The 21,583-nt window shown below is 40.8% G+C and overlaps 1 protein-coding gene across 2 annotated transcripts in view; it reads right to left on the bottom strand.

Annotated features, from left to right (window-relative positions):
• HACE1 (HECT domain and ankyrin repeat containing E3 ubiquitin protein ligase 1) overlaps window positions 1–21,583 on the bottom strand; it is an 88,678-nt gene that overhangs the window by 12,857 nt on the left and 54,238 nt on the right. The window contains exon 24 of one of the 2 annotated variants that reach the window (XM_059842381.1): window positions 6,714–6,943. The exons of the other annotated variant lie outside the window; for it this stretch is intronic. Within the exon in view, the coding sequence (XP_059698364.1) occupies window positions 6,889–6,943 (55 nt within the window). The 3' untranslated portion in view covers window positions 6,714–6,888. Of the gene's footprint in view, window positions 1–6,713; window positions 6,944–21,583 lie in introns of those variants that run through there. 2 annotated transcript variants of the gene reach the window in all.

The raw sequence follows: 21,583 nt of genomic DNA, 5'->3' as shown, positions 1-21,583 counted from the left end.
AGCTGAGTAGCCTCTTGAGTATTCAGAGAAAAGTCTGGAGGTTCAAGCCTTACAAACATTAGACCATGACAGTCTTCCTGCTCACATAAATTGGCATATATTCTGCCAGCTCTATTCAGATGTTAGCCAACAGCAGAAATTAAAAACAAGCTAACAAGCTTGATCTTCCCTCCTGGTCAGGAGCACAAGTAGGCACAGCCCTCCCCTCACATTGCAAACCCATGTCTCCAGAAGGCAGCACTTTTAGTCAGCTCAGGGCTGAACTCAAATGGATCAGTTCTTGAGGGGGAAGAACAAGCTAATCACCCAGAGTGACAGGAAGAGCAAGATCCTGAGCCCTTCCAATAAATTCTCTCCACCTAGTAAGAACAGGCTGTTAGCTGTCTGCATAAGTTATCCCTACAATCTGTAAAAAATGTAGATTCTACCTGTCCAGCCTTCCCTCCAGAAATATTATAGGAGTGGGACATAACTCAGCTGCTGCAGATTAAAAGCCTAATTCAGATGCCCAAGTACTTTACAGGTGAATTAACTCTGTGTTTGAATTTTGTCTATTAAGCATCTCACTGAAAGGGAATGAGAAAGTTGTATAATTTATTATTTAATATTTTCAATAGACCTCACTATCATACTCAAAAGCAAATAGTTTTCTTGAGATGCATGTGTAGATGTGAGTTATAAAAAAGGCTATACCAAAAGGTTTTATGGTGAGGCAGATGCAATAAGAAGATTGCTTTATAAGCATGTTTTCTGTGCAGTAGCTCATTTAAAAACTGGAGGATTCTTTTTTCATCATCACAAAAATGTACAAGACAAATTCAGGTTTTTTAATGACTGTGGAGAACATGCCTCACTCAGGCTTCCAAATTTTGGTTCACTCTTTTCTTACCTCTCTTCACAATATGACATTTGCCCATTTCCTAAGTAAAAGTTAATTTATTTCACATCCCTCAAAATACTTGAACCAAAATGACACATCTCTTTATGCTTTTCTTTGGAACATCATCGTTGCAAGCTACCTGTCGTGTCAGTTCTCATTGTCTGTTAGACAGATTGTTTAGTAGCATCACACTGGGTTCCATCAGGGGATGTCCAATTTTGAGATGGTGTTTAAAAACATTAAAATCACAGGGCACATCTACCATCACTAGCCAAAACACGAGCAGCCTTTTCAAGCATCAGAATTCAGGCATTAAACACCACCAGCCCAGAAACATTCCCACCTGCTTTTTGCAGTGGCTCGGGCATCATTCTCTGCTCAAGATGTGATTACTGTCTCTCAGTCTCCCAAACCCTTTAAGGAGACAGAGCCATTAGAGGTGCCAGCTTAATACAATGTGCTACTAGAAAATCAAGCACATACTTGGCTTCACAAAGCCATGCAGCAATAATAGCTTTTTTTTTTTTTCCTGTTATTTGACCCAAGAATTCTTAAATACAAAACACTCTGTGATCTGTAACCCAAAATCCTGAGAAGGTCTCCTGTTTCAGGGACAAAAGGCAGAAGCTGATATCATCAGGCTTGAATTATTAGATTGCTTCAACAGTTCCTTTGTCACCAAGCACATAACTTTACACATGAGAATGCTGCCAGCAGGCTTGTTGAAGGCCAAGTTGCTCTATGTCTAGATGCTACTGCAGTGCCACAGCAGCTGTTTGAGAGAGAAAGGAAAGCAGCAATCCTAACCTCAAGAGCCCAGTCCTGCACAGGGGCACTAGAGGACTGGGAAGCAGCAGGGAACTAGAGACAGAATTCCGCAGACTGAAGTTCAATCAAGGGACACTGTGGGACACCAGCAGTTAGCGACAGAAGCAATCATCAGATGGGATGGGGAAAATGCACAGATAATTGATTGGAACAACATTTGGGCCCAGATAACCCTCGAGTTCTCAACTAATACTTATAGGAGATGTCAAAGGAGCAATTGAGCTACCAATAATGATGATATCGCTTTTCATCCCGTAAGATATTTGGATGCTTTTCAGGCTGCAGGATTGCTCATTCACTGACGAATTACAGCCGGCTACAACAGCCATTTTGCAGCACTATACAATAGCTATTATAAAGGAAATGAAGAATAAACTTCTTCTATTGATCCAGAAATAGGAATCTTCAATAGACAGAATGTAATTACCTGAAGTAGAGGAAGGTTACAAAATGGCAGTAAGCACAAGTATTAAAAAAGCACAAAAAAAGTTAGCCTTGAAGCAGCCAAGAAATCTCTATGAGAAGTTACACAGGACAGAGGACTCAACAACAAGATTTAATACAGCATCAGGGAGCAAGGGAAAAGGGAACCTCAGCCCCACCCCATTGTCCCATCCTCCTTCCCCCACAAATACAGCATCCTTTCCAGCCAAAACCATCATCCCTATGGTCTTGTCACAGGAGTAAACAGTGAGTTTATATGCAAATATAATTAACTTGGTCTGAAAAAACAGAGTGAGAAAGGAAGATAAAGAAGGAATCTTTCCAAAACAGTCTCCTTCACAATGCCTGTGGGGAATAAGGCTACTTACAGCCTTTTTGGGTGGCAGTCCTCCCTCCTTCTCAGGATCCAACAGGAGCCCTGGCTTTGCTTACAGAACAACAGTGCATCCCAGAAACAACCACACAATGCATCTCCTGCCACTGTGATTGCCATTTCAGAGTGTGTGTTTTGTTCCAAGACAGAGGAACCAAAAGTCCCAGAAACTCACTCTACAGCTTGAGGGTCCACGAAAAAAAAAAAAAGCATTATATATTCAGGTATTTCCTGCTCAGATTCTGCAGCACAGCTTTGTTGTCTCTAATTATCAGCTCCTGCAGAGGACAGTTACTTTCTTAGGGACAAGGTTTTCCTGTTTTCACACAAAATATGGCTGCTTCAGAGCACTATGGAGAAGGGGAGCAGCAAATCTCACCCTCCACATAAACATCATCATTTTCTGAAATCACATGTTACTTGTGCAAAATTACTGTTTTCTGTGTCAAGGACTGCCTGATGCATACAGCAAAAGAGAAGAGCAAGGGTGGATCTAAAATTTGCCCATAAAACTAATGAGCTCAAAACTGTCTTCTTTTGAGAGCAACTCCCTTCTCCTTAGCACTCAAACCCTCAGAACTTCCTGTCCTTTCTGATGTCTTCCCACCCCGTCATCAACCTTAGGGTTGTTTTTCCAGCAGTGTTGAATTTTTTTCATTAATTCAGAATTTAAAAACAAAGGACATGGGACTTGAATGAGTTGATTGGTTTGGTTTCATTTACTTTTAAGATTATCCAAAACATCTTCAGCTTTGTGAAAGTAAGGCGTGCACCCATTGATCCAACAGCCATATATCATCAGGAGAAACAAATACCAGCTGCAAGTAGTTGAGACCACACTTTCATTTGACCCCTAGACATCTGAAGGCACCTTATTCATTTGAATGGCAAAATCTTGAGAAATATCAAAAGAAATATGAAGTCATTACAAATGACAAAACCCAGAAAATGCATAAAAAAACCAGTCCTTGACTAGATGTAACAGTTTACACACCAGTCAGGGTTGAACAAGGGTATGTATAGGAACATGCATACCATCTTCCACTCATACAGAGGAGACGGGTATCACTGGACTTCTTTACATCTTCTAACATTAATCTAATAAAATCCATCTGTATAGAAAGGTTCATTTTAAAGAGACTTGTTGAAAAGCCTGCTGGCATTTTCTACTGTTTGCAGCATATTAGATCAGCAGAGTCAATCTAAAAGTAAAAAAGGCTTTCATCTTCTATTTGTTAGGAAACTGGCTGCATCTCAGGTACATTTAATCCATAGCTGATAGACTTTGTAATATTCTGCAAGCATTCCAGTAAATGTTAATTGTCGTGCTGTGGCATGTTGCGTTTATACAACCTGATGACTTCATTGATTTAAATGGCCTCTGGAAAAGATCCAGGCTTGCATCCTTGCCTAGTCTCATATTTGCCAAAACCCAATTTAAAAACCATTAAGTCCTATGAGAAGGATATTATCATTAAGAAATTATTTTAATTCAATACCATTTAAGCCTAGAGTAATAGCTAATAACAGCAGTCAATGCTTAAAAGAATGTCTGTAGTGCTTTGAAGATAGACAGTGTTCCTTAGTATTTATACCAAAGAAGAGAGCTGATTTTGAGTAAACACTATCTCTTTCGAGGGGAGGGAGAAGGAATAAAGCAAGCTATTATGTGTCAGTCTGTAAATAAATAGCTTTTGTGCTACTTGAAAAGGCTCAGGCACTAATAAGATTGACATCTGAACCAGAAGATTTCAAGTGCTTTGGTGCTATTAAGTCCTAATCTATTTCTCTGAATGCTTTTGTGAAAATGGCCATCTTCATCAGACAAGTGAAGTGGTGAAAATCATGTCTTACCAAGGCAGCTTTTTGAGAGCTTGCCAAATTACAGAAAAGGATACACAATTAATTATGGCTTTGTTTTAATTAACTTGGGTAAGCTACAAACTAGTCTTGGGGCTTTTTCCTCATCACTATATTTAGAGTTACTGTGCTTCAGTGATCAGAGGTGGATGAATCTCACAGGTGAACAGTTCTCCATCCAACAGTCAAAGCTGTTAATGTGTTGATTCATTTCCACCATAGAGAGTGGAGTTTGTTGGGAGCTCAGAAGGGTAGAAGAAAACCCTCCTGATGATATAACCCTTAGTTATATCACCAGTGTGAAGCTGCAGCATATAAACCAAAAGTTAGTCTAGCACGTATTTACAAGGATTTAATTTGCTAGATAGAAAATGGGTTTTTCAAGACTGCTGCCTTAATAAAAAACCATCCAGGACCCTTGGTTCAGTGCTCTGCCTTCCCCACTGAGAACAAGACTGAGCATCAAGCCCAGAGTGTACCCACCTGTATCCCTAAGGAGAAGGTGACCAATTTTAATTTAGGATGAGAGGCAGATTTAGAGATGTTGGTGTAAAAATCTCACAGGACAAAAGGGCGTAACCCATTAGCATCACCAAAAAAAGCACTGAGCAGTTCTGCTGTGAACCCACTACTTTTGTGTGGTCTCTATTTGTGAGTCAAGTCTGTGATCGGCCTCAGTTTGACTCATGGCTGTCAAGAGATGCTCTAAAGCTGTCTGCCCTGACCTGAGGTGTCACCTTCTGTCTTTGCTATGTGTCAAGGACACGAGTGCAGAGCTGCCTGCCTGTCAGGGCCAGAGACAAGTGGGTGTGAGGCTGAGACAGGGCCTGGATAACTCCTGACTCAGTGTGCCCACACACGGGGGGGCAGAGGAAACGCTCTACTGCTTTTCGTGCCCTGAGCTCTTTTCTAGCAGCAGCATTATGTTTAAAAATACAGACTGAAGTTAATTCTGATTAGCCTCAAGTAGTTATCTTCTTCCAGGTTCAGCTATGCCAGAAAAAGGGGAACCATCATATCTGCTGATCACCTTTCTCTCTCACTGGAGGCCACTGTCCCTACCAGTATCTAGGTGGAGAAACCTGTCCAAACCCTCTCACCATGTTCCAAGCCAAGCCATGTGAATTAGCTCACATAACTCCAGAGATGGTTTGTCCCTGAAGAAGCAGGAGCGAAAGCTTGCACACAATTCCCCACAGCCTGACTAACAAGGGAAGCAACCTCTTCTGTGAGCTCAGCTGAAAGATATGCAAAGCCTACACTGCTGGTTTCTTATGTCACAAACTTCTTATTTTCATGATCAGATCCTCCAGATCTCTACCCCATGATGCCACACAGCAGTTTGTACAAACAGGTTACCTGCCTCCAGATAATTTGGCCAGCTGTCCTCAAGTTTCACTATGTTTCAGGAGCGCAGTAAAAAAAAAAAAGTTCAGCTAAAGAGGAAAAGGAGTAGCAGCAATGAGACAACCTCTCTCTGTCAATCTTTCTGAATCCATCAGGAACTGGCCAAGACAGAGGGACCTCAGGACTTAAACAAATGGCTGCTTGTCAGATGCGGTTATGAAGCTCTCAGTTCTGCTGAGAGGTTTCTCTTGGAAGAAGTGTTTGCTTCTTGGGAAGTAAATAAAGCAGGGAGATCCCCTTCAGAAACTGAGTGGGAAGGAGAACCCTTATTTTGTGAGCTACTGTGGGCTGCATGAATCTGCTGCAGATTCTGCTCTTCACCCCATGGGACCCTGGCTGCCTGTGCTAAATGCTGTCTGAAGGCATGTTTGCTTTCAGGTGTGTGTTTGCTCAGGGTGACTTTCAGCAGATAAGTGCTATGAAAAATCCTCTTACCTGTGCTAATAGCAAATGTCTTTCTGGATCATGATGTGAAATCAGGATGAGAAAAGTGACATTGAAATGGCACAGAAAATGATAGTTATGAATCAGTAGGAAGACAAACAGCAGTTCTGCAATTACATGTGGTACACCAAAAGCTCTGTCAACAACTGACCTATTCAAGCTTTCATGAATGATATTTGATTGCACCATTCACCACCAAGATCAGTGAGGGGAGTCAGTTGTCAAGCACCATTTATTATAATTTTCCATAGATCTAAATGCTCTGTGAAGACACTGGAGATTAATAAATAGAAATAATTGGTCTGTTCCATCAGTCTGCAAAGATTAACACAATCATGCCCTTGGTGAAACCTTGCCGTGTGAAGTTAACATGAATGCAGCAGAAAGGAAGATGCCCAAAGAACTCTTCCAGATCCCATCTACAGCTGCATCCTCTGGGAGTCAAAACATGAGTAAAAGAGGAGGACTTGTCCCATAAAAGTTGAGTCTGTTTTAATATATTTCAGTTAGAGGTATGAAAGGAACTGAGATTGGCAGTGTATTTAACCAAAAGTTAGAAGAAACAAAAAACAATAGAGAAGGCTCCAATCTTTCTTTTGATACCATCCTGCTGCGATGACCAATCACCTCAGATGCCTTTCCCACAACACTTTCATGAGCTGCAAAGTGAAGCTAAATTACATTCCCAAGCTTCTTTAGGAAGTCTGCTGTAGAGGAAAAAAAAAAGAAGTATTAAAAAAGAAAAGCCAACATGATCATCCAAATCCCTGACTAGTCTCTCAAGCACTGGAGCATCTTTCCTCTGCCAACTATTTATCAGACCACTTCACGATTCATTGCCTTCCAAATGGCTTTTCACTGAGGAACAGTGAGTAGCAAAAGGCTTTGTAGATTGAACTAGAAAGGTCCTCAGAAGGTGAACCAGGAATGATTTCAGATACAGAAAGAAAAATGCTGTCTTGAAAGAGGTCAGAGAAACAGATGCCCATCACTTCACTGCTGTTGCAAAGCTGATATGCTGAACATTTAGCCTCAAACATGAACAGAGGAGCCTCCATTCCCACCTCTCTGCCCTTGCAGCCTATTATTTAGGTGCCATTTGGGAATTTTTCAGCTCTTTCATCTCTTACAACAGTTTCTCAGAGGTCTTCTACAGTCCCAGGGCAGACTTTGAAATAAAAATAGAACTGTCCCAGATATGGATGCTATTTTTGATTAATTATCAGCATAACCCTTCATGTAGACACCAACGGCTTCACAATGGTCTCATATACAAACATTATTTCTTTTTCTCCCTATGCAGTGAGACAAGGGACCAAGAAGCCTTACTGACCCTGTAAGCAGTGTACAAAACCCCTATGACCAAGAGCCATTAAAAACAATTTTTATGTCAGAAAGGCAAGGGGAGAGGAGTGGCAAAGTCACAAGAAAGGGCATGGGATAACAGCTTCTCAGACCCCGGAGCTCCATGGCAGGATGGAGCAAAACATCCAGCCAGACCCAAGGGCCCCCCAGCCACATTCAGCCAAACAGCATCCAGCAATGGGATCTTGCTGCACGTGGCTCAGGAGCCAAGGGCTGGCCACATGAGTATGTCTTGATGAGCAGCATGAAAATTGTGGGTTCCACTATCAAGCGCCTTCCTAGTGGTACTCACACGTCTGTCCTGGATGCCAGGAGGGAACTCTGTGCCCCTGCTGTTATCCTGGCACAATCAGAGCAGTGCAATTTTCCCCCTCTAGCAAAATTTCATTTCACTCCTTGTGGGAGCTCAGCACATCACTCCTGATGTCCAGAGCTACCAAGAGAACCCTTGGGGGGCTCGGGAGTCCTGGAATGTTGCCAAAAGCACTTGGTGGCTTGATTTTGATCCATCTAGAGATGTGCCACCGAGGTATGAGGAAATGGAACCTGCGAGAACCACTCGGGTGTAAATGGTGAAGGGAAGATATCATTATAGGGTGAATCAAAAATTTTGGGGTTTTGGTACAGGGGGGTTGTAGAGACAAGATGGAGGAATCAGGGTGTGCCACCAGGCTTTTCCTTCTTCTTCCTGTCTTCCATCTTCTGGGGTGGTGTTGGCATTTGGGGATTGGTCTGGGATGAGAGTGTAGTTAGTGACGAAGATGATAGGTATTGGGGACAAAAGGTAAATATGATATACGTAGTTTTTGTTATAAAAGATGCAGCCGCCTTGGGGGTGGGCAGAGTGCCTTTGGCTGCCGTGCTGGTCAGATCCTTCAGGCAGGGAAAGGACTTTTTAGATAAGAGATAATAAACAATACTGAAGACCGAAAAAACCTAGCGTCCAGTCTCATCCTTTGAAGCCCAGCGTGTAAGAACCATCCTGAGCGTGTATGGGGGCAGAGACAGACAGCCGACCCCAGAACTCCTCTGATAAAATAAAAAACCTCAGAGTAAAACACTCTCAAATGAATTTTGACAAAAAAAAAAAAAAAACAATCAAACAAACAACAGAACTACTTGCACCTCAGTCACTCAGGACAATCATGCTCTTTCTGCCAGAAACTGTCAGTGGTCCCCTGCTTGGCAAAACATTGAACCCCATGCCACAGGTTCTGGGGGCTGCAGGGAGGAAGAAGGCAGATTTTAAACAAGTCTCATCGATAATATCTTACTGGGTAAAGTGCAAGAGGCTCTTAGACCCAGGATCTTTCAACAAGACTTTCAGTTTTCTTCTTCTGAAATCCTGCAAACTGGGTTTTCAGATTCATCGAATATTTTCCCCAGTCAGAACAGATAAAATATGATTGAGGGATAAACAGAGACCTGGACTCTCCACCTGAATACCTGTTTTCAAACAGCATATCCAGAGGTGTTCAGAAGGCCATGCCACATGAAGTGCTCCCCCACATTTTGCTTTAAACTCTCTATAGCCTACCAGCATTTTTCAAAATCTTGACAGTATGTCTGTAAGGGATAGAAACTAAAAAAAAAAGTCATCAGTTTAGGGTCTTGAAGCCAGTTACTGCTGTGCTAGAGGAAGAATAACTGCAAGCAAGGGGGCTACTACCAGCAGAAGAAAAAGGAGGAATAACTACACAGGAGCTTTTTTCATCCAGTATGCTCACCTCAACTTGCCTTAGGAGGGAGAGAGGGAGGAAGAAAGGAAATGCACCTGGCACAGTGCATGAGCAACTGTTCAGTCATTCTGAAAAGAAACTGCAGAGAAAAAAGGTTTAAAGTTCTCCTAGTTTGGGGGAAGTGTTACTGATCACTTTCACTGAGTTGATAAGGGTTTGGAGCCAGCTCTTAAAAAAAAGAGAATGAAGCCTAAAATAACAAAGCATTTGGTTTCTAACTACTACCAGCCAAACACTCACCTGGATTGTGGTTCAGTTTCTTAAGACTCATAACTACCTTTAAACCACACCAGGGTTAGAGAGGCACCAGGCATACCCTGAGTCTCTTGTGAAACTGTCTGAGAGGTGAAACAGGCAGAAACTGGGCTGCCAGCAAAGTGTGGGGAGTATCACTGTCACCCCCAGAGACAGGTCACACTGACAGAAAAACATACAAGGATCTGGGAAAATGGCAAGTGTAGAGAAGAGATTTATTGTGAATAAGCCTTAGAAGCTGAGGAAGTATTCATAGTTCATTTCTTGATAAGAATATCTATTTGGAATCTCTTATCCACTATTAAGTGGCACCACAGTTTGATGTTTACTTCTGATCAGGAGTTTTAAGAATAGATTTGAGGGTTGTGAATTTACTTGCACCACAGTCCAGAGATTCCCTTGCTTCAGTACCTCGTGACTGGTTTTAGCATTTTATTCTGACAAAAAAACAAATACATTCATGTTAAGTTATTAAAAACACATGCACTCTCCCAAGGAACTTCAATCACGTTTATCACAAATGTGTCTTTCATTTCAAATTTTTCTATTCCATGGAGTAGCCAGATGAGCCTTTTCTTGCTCATTTGCATCCAATCCTGTCTCCCATTCCAGAAGCTTAAAAATCTACTGCTAGCTAGATGCCCTGTATTTAATGTTTGCCTGAAAGTTCCTACACATTTGGAGCTGTACAGATAATGCTCTTACTTTATACCATTAGCAATCAGTAATGTTGGGCAGCACTTTCTTTAGATCTCCACTCACCTGCTCCATCTGGACTTCCAAGCACTTCTGTGGTACAAGTACTTGCAATCATCTGCATCTTATTTGCATGGACAGAATGTCTTGATGAGCAGCATGAGCAGCATTGCCTCCTGCTAAGACCAGTAGGGGATGGAGTTCAGTGCCAAAGGGCAGTGCAATATTTCCCATTCAAAGCATTGAGGCAGAGGGTGTTAAACCAAAATGAAGAGGGGGGAAAACCCCAGGAAATCTGCTGCACTTTTTCTATTCAGTTACATGGTCTGGGTTTTTTTCTTACATCTTCTTTTCAGTCTATCAAAATGATGTTAAATTTGCAGTAAATTCTAGAAATGTAAAGAGGAGCTCACGTCAAGCCAAGCAGGCATTTGTCTGTGCACCTGCCCTGTGTAAAACCAGGGTCTAGGAAAAAGCTCTGTGGGTGGGAAGGCATTTTAGTTAAAATGCAAAAGCCAAAAGGGCTCTGTTTCCAAATTAAACACCTCTGACTTTCTTCTGTTCAAAATGGATATATCTCATGTCATTATCCAGCTTGTGAGAAAAGCAACTGCTGAAACCATCTTCCCAAGCTCCTTCTAATGGGACAGGAGGGCTAGACTTTTCCTAGATAGAGCACTTCCATATGCTCTAAGACATTGCTATTGTTCAACCTTCTATACGTCAGAACTCCATAAGGAATTTATCAGCTCCTACATGCCCATTCAATAACGGTCTGCTGGCCTTCTGACAGCAACCTTCCAAAAAGGTCTTGCTGTGGCAGTCCTGACAGCTAGGGTTGGCTTGTTTAACAGCATATTAACATGAAAAATTATCTTTTTGAACCTTACAGAAACACTGCAGTGCCCTGGCACAAGCTCAGTGAACTGTGACACTGCCTGAATTTCCTTGAATTGCTCTGGGAAAAAAAATATCCTTTATTAAATATTTATTAAATATGATTTCAAAATGGAATTAAAATGAAATGAAAATCAAGCAGCCTTGGCAGGAAGCTGCTCCATGTTCTTTATCAGAAACCACTCATGATTAGCAGCCCACCAGGCACAGGTCAAAATCAGGGTCCCCACAAGAACTGGAGCATGTCACCTTCATTTTCAACCTCTATTTTCTTCTTTATTCTAGACTTTTTTTTAATCATTTGCTACAGAACAGCTTTCAAAACATGCTTTCCAACTTGCTGAGTTGTAGGAGGTCATTCCCAGAGGTCCATCTTCACATTCATAGTGGCATAAATAATGGCCTTCATCTACAGCATTATTATCTTTCTTGTTCCAGTATCTCTCAAGGTGACATTTTTTTTGGTGCTCCTGTGCCTGAGATGGATTAACAATACTCACAGGTGCTAAACCACATTTGTTAGAGAAACATTCTCTGGGTTATTGACTTATACACCACCACGGTTCTCTGTTGGATTCCTTGCAAACTTTAGAACTAAATACTTTGCAGGAGGTTTCACAGCAGAGCAGTACAGTTTCTGACAAACTTTTCTTTCCTCTTGGAGGCAAGCAGTTGCATTAGCAAGTTACACTCATGTTTTGCTGCTCATAGATTGAATTACATTTATCACTCTGGAAGCAGCAACAGCATGACTGCCCTTCCACTTGTGAGACATGCAATTCATCGATTCCTGGAGCTGCAACCACAGCTTTACATTTATCATATGTCACTTCTGGTTTACTTAGCAGTCCCCTGTGTGGGACAACGTAGTTTAAAATGTTGCTATTAAAGAGGGGGAAAAAAGAAACATTTCACATACAATGGTAGTATTCATCAACTGTTCTTTGCAGAGTGATGTAGCACTATTTATCAAGTACCAGTTTCCAATTTCTCTAGCAATAACTTTTTTACTCTTATAGACAGCTCAGAGATCTAAGAAAAAAATGACAAAAAGAATAGTTGAAATACAACTCACATAAACCTGCTTCTTGTGCTGAGCAACAGCCACGTTTTTACAACAGGATGAGGCAGTTTTTTGATCCCTGAACTTTTGCCTGAAGGCATAGATCATCTTCATGGCCTCTAAAGAAATTAACTGGCCCCCAAAATTAAAAGCTTCACTCCCAATTTTGAATATCCCTGTTTGAGTGAACGACTCCATATTAAGACACCCTTTTTCAGAAGCCTCTGAATTCCTCAAGCACTGGGCTTCATGTAGGCAGCCCCTGCTCTAGGGGACCTCACAAACAGCCCCTTGCACCTGCCATTAGGTTTTCACATTAAATAAAAGTGAAGGTGAGTGACAAAAATCTCATCCCTGTCTCAACTGTTTAAGTTAGCATCTCAAAAGATGAGACACCTTTACCTAGTTCTAAAGCTCTTCCAGTTTTGGTGAGTTTTTGTTGGGTTTTTTTTTTTTGTTTGCTTGTTTGTTTGGGGTTTTTTTTTTGCTACCTTTTAAAATCTGTGGCTATGAACAGCATGAAGTTTCTGACAATGGACTGAGTATTCAGGGACAGTGTCTCTGGTCTCCAGCCACACAAACCTATTCTGCTGCCCAGGAAGTCAGGAGAAGATGGTCTTCCCTTCACTTCTGGAAGTGTTGCAGGCCCCTTACAAATCCCAGATGGACAATGTAAGTCAGGCTGCAGAAATACACTTAGAATCATCTGCAAAATATTACCCAAGCAAAACTTCAACAACCTTGAGTTTGCCACATCTCTCTAGGCTTTAAGGAACAAAGTGTATCCCAGCAGGAGGAGCAACAACGTGATGGTTTTCCCTGCTGCCAGACTGGGAGGCACTGCAGGAGCCTGCCCAGTTCCATGAGAGAGGGAGCAATGCAGCCACCCCCTCACTCCTGCTCAAAGACCTGCTCTTAGTCCTTTGCACTGGAGGAGGCCTCCCTTGCCAGAGGAATAGCTTGTCTTGGGGTAGGAGGGACATGAAGGGAAGAGGGTGATGACTGTCACCACACTGGAATGTATTTTCAAATGAGGGGAAAGGCAGAATTCATTCTGTCCAGATGATGTGGCAATATGCCAGCATGACTGCAAGAATCAGCAGACTTCAGCCTCTCATTGAAAACATATCCTCCAAGGCAAATTAAAAGAGAACGGCTTAAACAAACTTGTGACACTTAACCTTGAAGATTTTCTGGTCCTATCAGAGGTGCTTTCATGCAGTTTACAATATGCATAGCAAAATCACAGACTCTTTAATCACAAGGCAAGTCCGATTTATTTCTTGTTTTCTGTCATGAAAATTGCTTTTCTGGCTAATGTCAAATATGTTTTCTGAAAGAAAATGCTGTAAAAGAAAATTTCCTAATAAATATTTGTTTTCACTACATTACAAAAAATACATTAATAAAGAATATGTTGCGCTGTTAACTGGTTTTATCTATCTTGTCTGTTCAAGAGTAAACTGGTTTTAGATGAAACAGGGCATAGAAAAAGTAACTCCCAAGAACTGTCATTTCTACCTCCTCCAGAACTTGCTAGTATGAAAGCAAAGCTAGGTTTTGCCAACAGTTCTCATGAAGAAAATGTCATCATTTCTATTAGTTAGAACAGTCACTTGGAAAGTGGGAGATCTGCATTTGAGATGCTACCATCAGATAGGCACACTAGAGACTTAAGTCTTTCTCAAATCCCAGGTTTGTATAGAAAGGATCTCAAAATATCAAGTAGATTGACCTCCTTTTCCAAGCAGATCAACTAGATCAGGTTGTTCATAGCCATGTTCTAGCTCTGAATGTCTGCAAGAACAGACACACCAAAACCTCTCTGGCCAGGCTCTTACAGTGTTTGGCCACCCTTGTGCTGGACAAAAAAAAATTCTAATATCTACTTGGAATTTCCATTGTTGCAGCTAGCCTCTGGTCTCTGCCATTCTTTCCCTCTGCACCTCACAGAATGGTACTAAAGCATAAACATCCCCCACCACAATCCCTTCATCTACTTGCCAATACACAAACATGACAGACTGGCCAGGCACAATTTGCCCATGGTAAATCCACTCTGGCTGTTCCCAGTCACCTTAACATCCTTCACGTGCTTGGACATGGGTTCCAGGAAGACAAGCTCCATAACTAAGAACTAGATTAGGCTGATAGGTCAAAAATTCCCCAAATTCTCCTCACTTTTCATTTAAATGGCATTAAAAAGGCATTTATTTGCCTTTGTCCCATTCCTGATGGTCGTCACATTTACAAGATGATAGAGAGGGATTTTGCAATTTTATCAGCCAATGCTTGGCACCCTGGGATGCAGCCTATGTGATCCCACAGTCTGGTGTTTGCCCTGTTGACTTCAGTTGTTCCTAACTCCGTTCAGCTTCCCTGTCAGCGAAGCATCACTGTCCCAGCCTATCACTGGATGCAGAGCCCTTCACTAGATCCAGTCATACAAACTACCTCAGCACTTTTCTGCTACTCCAGTGACACAGGTCTGCAGCTGCACGTGGACTTCAAATTCCTTCTATCTTTTTTCCATGCTGTGTATGTACCTGCACAAGCACTTGATTGAGAGTCTGGCTTTAGAGAAAATAAGTAAATAGGCTCTCCTCCTTTCATGCTTCTCATTGGGATTTTCTGTTTATCTATATTCATATCAATGCTATCACAGTCCTTGTCTATTTAAAATTTGGAATAGTAAGTTAAAAGCTTCCTATATATGGATTGCATAAATTCAATCAGACACTCCCATGTCCATAATCTGAAAACAAAAAACAAAAAAAAAGCCCAAACCCAGATGAACAGTAAATTGTGAAATAAACTCTGAGGAGACTGTTATGGGACAGATAGGAAGGGATGTACAACTGGAAACTTGGAAACTGATATGAATCCCCAGTACTGAAGAGTATTCCACAATACTGAGCACAGAGTTCAAATTATTTAGAAGTCTCAGGAATTAATTAGAAGCAAGAAAGATTTTGGCCATGGTGTCCAAGTGCCGTGGTCATGGAAAGCACATCTTACAGAAGGAATATTTAATTGAATGGTCAAGTTTCCAACATCAGTTGAAGTCAAGTAAATTTAAGTTATATGTAAGTTGTATTACATGTATTATATGTAAGATTTTTAACTATTAAAACACATTTGTAAAGAAAAAGGTGGATTCTCCAGATCTTCAGTTCTCTTTGCCGACAGTCTTTCCAGAAAATGTATTTTAATAGCTCACAAACAGTAAACTCCTGAAAAAAAACCCATATATCTTGTGGCCTCCAATACAAGAAGTCAAAAGACAACATAGGCAGAGACTTCTACATTCAGATTGAAACTAGTATAAAGCAGGCAGTTTCTTGATTCTGCCTACAAGCAAAAAAATGGTTCAGTGAGCACCATAGCAAGTCAGAGGTGTCCCCAACAGCATCATAGCCAGTGCTCTGCCAAGGCAATTTCTGCTGGAAAATACCCAGTTTAATTTTATTCGCATTAATAAATTCCAAGGTTTTGGCATACTGGTGTGAATACTCCAGAAATGCAGTAGAGCAACAGCCTGTTTGTATTCATGCAGAGTAACATTTATTGCAGCGATGAACTTTACAAACACTTTGGACCAGATGGTGACCGCTTTCCTTGATGGCACACAGGGGAAGGGAAGCCCCTGGAAACTGAGCACAGAGGAAACCTCAGGAGTTCACAAGGTAACACCTCCACTGACTGCAACTTCCCTGAGGTAACAGGGCTTTGCCTCTTTGCCCTTTACATGGGGGTAAACCCAGCTCTGTGTGAGCTCTGTGACTGTGTGTGAGCTCACCGAGAGAAACAGATGTGGAAACCTTGTCAAGACGGGCATAGCTGTCACCTGCTCCTTGCAGTATTCAGAGACTGTGGCCTGCTTCAACCAAGCTTAAGAAGGTAGTTCAAGCCTTTGCTGAACTGAATAAAAAGTTTGGAGAAATCCTAAAGTGAAAACAAATAAGGACAATATTTTCTCAGGTACCTGTCCTTTACTTCAGCTCTTATGTCTCTGATCATTTGCTTACACTCCACAATTCTTTTTTAGCTCTTTTTTAGCCTTTTTATCTGAGTTAGACCCTTTTAACCAGCTGCTGTCCCATCCCCAAGCTGCAGATTATGATACTGGTTTGGTACTTCACTGTGATCAGCAGAACTTCATGCCCATGCTGCTGGCATGGGGCAAAGCCCGCTGCTCCTGCCTGGATGCAGAGAGGGCTTTCCCTTTCCCTCTTCCCTAAGACAAGTCTCACAAACAGGCTTCAAGCTGTTTTCACATAAATGCTGCTCTCCCATCCACACTTCTGTCTCCACACCCCAAATATACTCTTTTGGCTTTATGAAATTCAGATATTCATACCAGCAAAATTTACACACCTTACCAGCCTTGTTAATTCTTATGTGCACCAAAGAAACATTTGAGATACCCAGAAAAGGCACTTTTTAAGAATTTGACATTGCATACCTAGCACATACAATATGCTACTTTTTGCATTTACCTCTGCAGTGCAGCATTTGAGAATGTACCTCTATAGATTACCTATATATTTTAGTATAATGTATATATAATAACCTATATATATTATATTATAATGCCCCTATATATTACCTTATTGTGGGCAACAAACACAAGCTTGGTGTTAAAAATCATATCATTGTGACAATCATCCAATCTGTATGTTAGAAAGACAATTCTGCAGACTCATTTGCATAGAGAGCATGGCAAAAAACTATTAGAAGAAAGAGCTTTAGAAATAAAACCTTGGATGCTACAAATCTAGGATAAATAAAAAACAAAGTTACACAAAATCATGCAGACCTCATTTTGGACTAGCTGAACTTCCAACAACAGCTGCTTCAGACATTTTTCCAAGAGAATTGAAAGGTACTGGAGGAAAAAGCATTTGTGTGCATACATGCATATCTTGTGCATACACACAAGCACATACATTATATTTATTTATGCACCTGACAAGATTTCTCCTTTACTCCAAATAAAGCATACAGGATCTTAAGGACTACCAGTTAATTTGGTGTCTGTATCTTCAGATATAGAGCACAGCTGCCAAATGACAGAAATGGATTGAGTGCCAGAGACTTTTTTGTTTTTTCCCCTCATTTGGTGCTGATATAATTTATACCAGAAGCAGAGCTGGAATGCCAGCCTGGAGCAGTGATCAGCTGCAGCCCTGGCACATTAGCTCCCAGTTCCCTCTGCTAGTTGTGTACATCTGTCCATCTACCAGCCTGTCAGGCCCAACTTCTGAACACCTTTAATGCGCTCCAAAGATAAACACTTGTATATGTAGGACAGGAAATGAGGCTTTTGTTGATTAAAAAAAAAAATATATTTACAACAAGTGTAGGGAAAGAACCTTTCCAATTAAAACACAGCTTAAGCTTTTTTTTTTTTTTGTCCTCAATATTAATGAAATCAGAACATCACTGTAATTCTATTTGATAATTTAACTTAGTTTATTAGAGACTATCCCCCTATTTTTGAGACTTCAGCTTCCTGTGGGATAACAAAGAATAACATAAAACATGCTACTGCAAAATAAGCATGGCTGGTGTGAAGTTTGTTCCTGTGTTGCCAGATAGACAAACCTACAGCAAGTACTCAGTGATGATCTAATAAATATCCAGAGACCTTTTTCTAACAGACAACTCTGCAACATCAAACAGATTTCTTGAGCTAATTCACTTGTGGTATGGGCTGATAAAGCAGTGTTAATCTCCTGCTTTAAATCAAGTCTCTGTCATAAGGCTCTATTAATCTCTTCCAGGTTATGGAGTGTCTTAGTGGTAGGAAATTATACTTCTAAATTGAATTTTCTTCTCTTTCAGTGTAGCAAGAAATATCTTTCAAACTTCTAATAGGAACTGTAAAACCTATGATGCCAACAATATATTTGAATAAATAAAAGCAATAATTTAAAGCCACTTTCTTCCAAGTTCAAACATTACAGCAAAATAACAGAAACTGGTAACCAACAAAGAAGAAATTAAACACAAGATTTTAAATGAAAGTGAAGCAGACAGTTAATGTTTTTATCTTTTTACAGCAATTGGATTTTTTTTTAAGAAATCCTTTCTAGTCAAACAATCTCCACACACTAATAAAACACTTATTGATTCTTAGTATATACACTTACTCTACAAGATGTCCTAACCTGCTGTTTCCATTATTTTTAACAGAAACAGATACCCTTTACATAAGTCTGCAAAGTTAGTGCCCCTTTGTTTCATGGGAGACAAATTTACAGTAAGTAAATATCTCTGCATTAGATTTACTATGCTTAAGTTAGAATTACTAACCATAGGTGACAAAATAACTTAATTTTATGGCCAGCAATAGAGCTGCTGGGTGGGTAGTGGAAGGAGGCACCAGAATGTAACTGCAGCATCGATAAATGTATGGCCTTTGCTTTCCAAGAAGAGCTCCACAGTCAATGTTTTGATGGACCCGTCCCACTGGCTTATCTGAATCTTATCTACTGCTGACCATTACCATCTCACCGAGTGCCACAAGCAGCACTGGTCAGTGCTTAGATCAGAAGTACTGCCTGCATGGTCACACAGCAGTAAATACAGAGAACTCCTTCACATCAGCATATTGGGGTTTGCATTAGGCAGAGTGTTCAAGGCCACAGGGCCAGGGCATCACCACTCAATTCATATCAGCTTCACAGTCAAACCAGAATCCAGGTGGCAAAAGGAATAACCTTGACTTATCAGGTTTGAGACAAGATGGATTCAATTTCACTTAGGTGAAATTTACATTAAAAAAATAAACACAAGAACACCAAACCAAAAAACCACCCATGCTTGCTATGGAAGAATCCTTCCATACGCATCCTTCCTCTGTAGGAATTAGATTTTTCTCACAGAAATGAAAGTCAGAACACCTGCCACAAAGGTGTTTTTTTGGGAGAGGCTGTGGGGCCTTTTAAGGTGTCAGCTTTAGGGGTCTTAAAAGTGTTATCTTTTAAGTTCAGCTGGGACACATGGTATAAGTATTGAATACCACCAAGAGTACAGCAAGATTGGAGCAAGAAGCATTTTAAAGTTACTGCTGCCTCTAGTTAAGTTTAGCTGACCTTCATTAACTGTTCAGAGTTGACTTGTATTAAACTTTCCTGTTTTCACTCCTATGACAAGGGTCTCAGAGTCTCCTCTGTCATCACCAAGATCTTCCACACGGCATTTTCTAATATGTGCCAACCTTTAAAGCATCTCTCCTAATAATCAGAGCTGCTAATGAAAAGTGGAAGTAGCTGTGAAAGCTAAAGGGGAATGCAGGGTTAACATTTTTCAAGGCTGGCACAGGCATGTGCTTAGTGTATGTGCAGGGAGAGCAGCCTCATCCACACACAAAACAAGCAATAGGAGCCAGCTGGGGGGGCTATGGTGGAGCACATCTCAGATTGCTGGCTCTTCTGGTGCCAGGAACTAAATAAGATTTGATGCAGAGTAAAAAATATAGCTAAAGTGTTTCCACAACACAGAGCTCTTTCTTTTTGACCTGCTTTCTTTGCAATAAATGAAAGGATAACTCTCCCTGTCCAAAGAAAAACAGGGAAAGATGAGAGGAAGGACAGAGAGAAAATAAGACGCAACAGAAAGAGAAGGGCAGCTGCAGACACCAAGGCTAGAGAGAAAGGTGGAGCACATCCTAGAGCTGGCAAGACTCAGGTGAGCACTGCAGGAGCCCTCCTGCAGTTTCTGGAAACAATTAGAAATTAAAGGAGCCTGTTCATGGAGATGCATCCAAAAGGGCCTCAATAGTTTTTACAGTCCCTTTGTTTGCCCATCAGGCTTCTCCCTCAAGACATTAACTTTATCCTCTTTTAAGTAAAGCTGTTTTGCTGACACATTTGAGTGATGTTTGCTGTCCCAGCTCTGAAACAAAGAGATGATGTATTCAGCAGCCTGTGCATACCAAATTTTCATGGAAACTTCCCCAGTTTGCCCTAGGTACCCCGTGACAAGTAGCAGAAGAAATGCCTTATCAAGACGTTGATGTTTTCCCCAGAGACTGCTGATCAGAGTATTTTCCTGCCACAAATGAGATCCAGCAATAAAGAGGAAATATGGTCTTAGGACAACATAAGCAGAAACACATGCTCCTCCAAAATTCAGAATTTTAAGAACTCCTCAAGACTACATATGAAAATATGTAGTGTAGGGCAGATGTTAACTTTTGTATTTCAAGGTGGTCTTATACGTGGAGAAAGAGAATCTAAAGAGAGTAAAAGAAAGGCTCCTTAAAGGTAAGTGTCCTCATTTGTGTTACCTGAATTCACTAAAGATTTAGATAAATCACTGCTCAGAACATAAACTTAGCAGTTTGGCAATAAAAAGAAATCAAAAATGGGAGGAAATTTTGAGGCATATTATTCAAAGGTCAAATTCACACCTCCCATAGACAGCTGGCTACAAAAAAAAGGCTGACATACGAACACTAAATTCATTAGAGGAAAGAATTGGACTAATTAACTCTGAATTAAATACTATTCATTAGAGGCACATTGTATGATCTTCCCATTCCAGCAACTTATACCAATTTACAAGCAGAAGACCATTTTCTTAAACAAGTCATGGATAATGATGATGCTTTTGCTCAAAAGTTCAAAGCCTTTGGAACCTCAGCAAAGGTTTCTGAATAAAGACCTTCCCTGACCCACCAATTTACATGAGTCTGATGAACAGGATATCCCACACTTAGTTTGGCCTTTGGCAGCTAGCAGACCTGGTATCCTACAAAGATTGAATTCAGATAAAAATGTCAAAATAATTAAGTTCCCTTACTTAAGCAGGTTCAGACATACTGAACTAGCACAGCTTTATGGTCCAGGATCAGAGTAAATAGCTGTCCTAAGGCAGAAAAATCAATGGAAATATTTTAAATACTTGGCACTCCTTTTTTAAGGGATGGTAGGAGTTGTTGCTTGGCATAAATCACCACATAACTATGTGTCACCTTCAAAATTAGAGACCTTCAGACCCTGCAGACTCTTTGCTGGTTAACAGCTTTCTATCCTGCCTTCCAGCCTGCTCAGAAGCCTTCCTGACACTGTGAAGTTTGATTTGTCTGAAGGGAAGGGTAATTGCATGAAATTGAAAGATCCAGTATTCCACAGTCATAGGAAAAATAAGGTATTTTTTTAAAAAGCTCTGTAGAGCTGGAGGATAGCACTCTGGATGAAGAGACCAGCACATTTCTAGAAAAATCATGGAACTCCCCACCTTGTTCCCCAAATTATTGAGGTTTTTCTTTAAGTGCCACCCACTTCAAATACAGACCTAAAGCTTTTTCATGTATATAACTG

Source organism: Haemorhous mexicanus, chromosome 3 (assembly GCF_027477595.1).
Source record: "Haemorhous mexicanus isolate bHaeMex1 chromosome 3, bHaeMex1.pri, whole genome shotgun sequence".
Classification (NCBI taxonomy): Eukaryota; Metazoa; Chordata; class Aves; order Passeriformes; family Fringillidae; genus Haemorhous; species Haemorhous mexicanus.
Note: the sequence above shows the minus strand (reverse complement) of the source record. Positions and strands in the feature narration are given on the sequence as shown.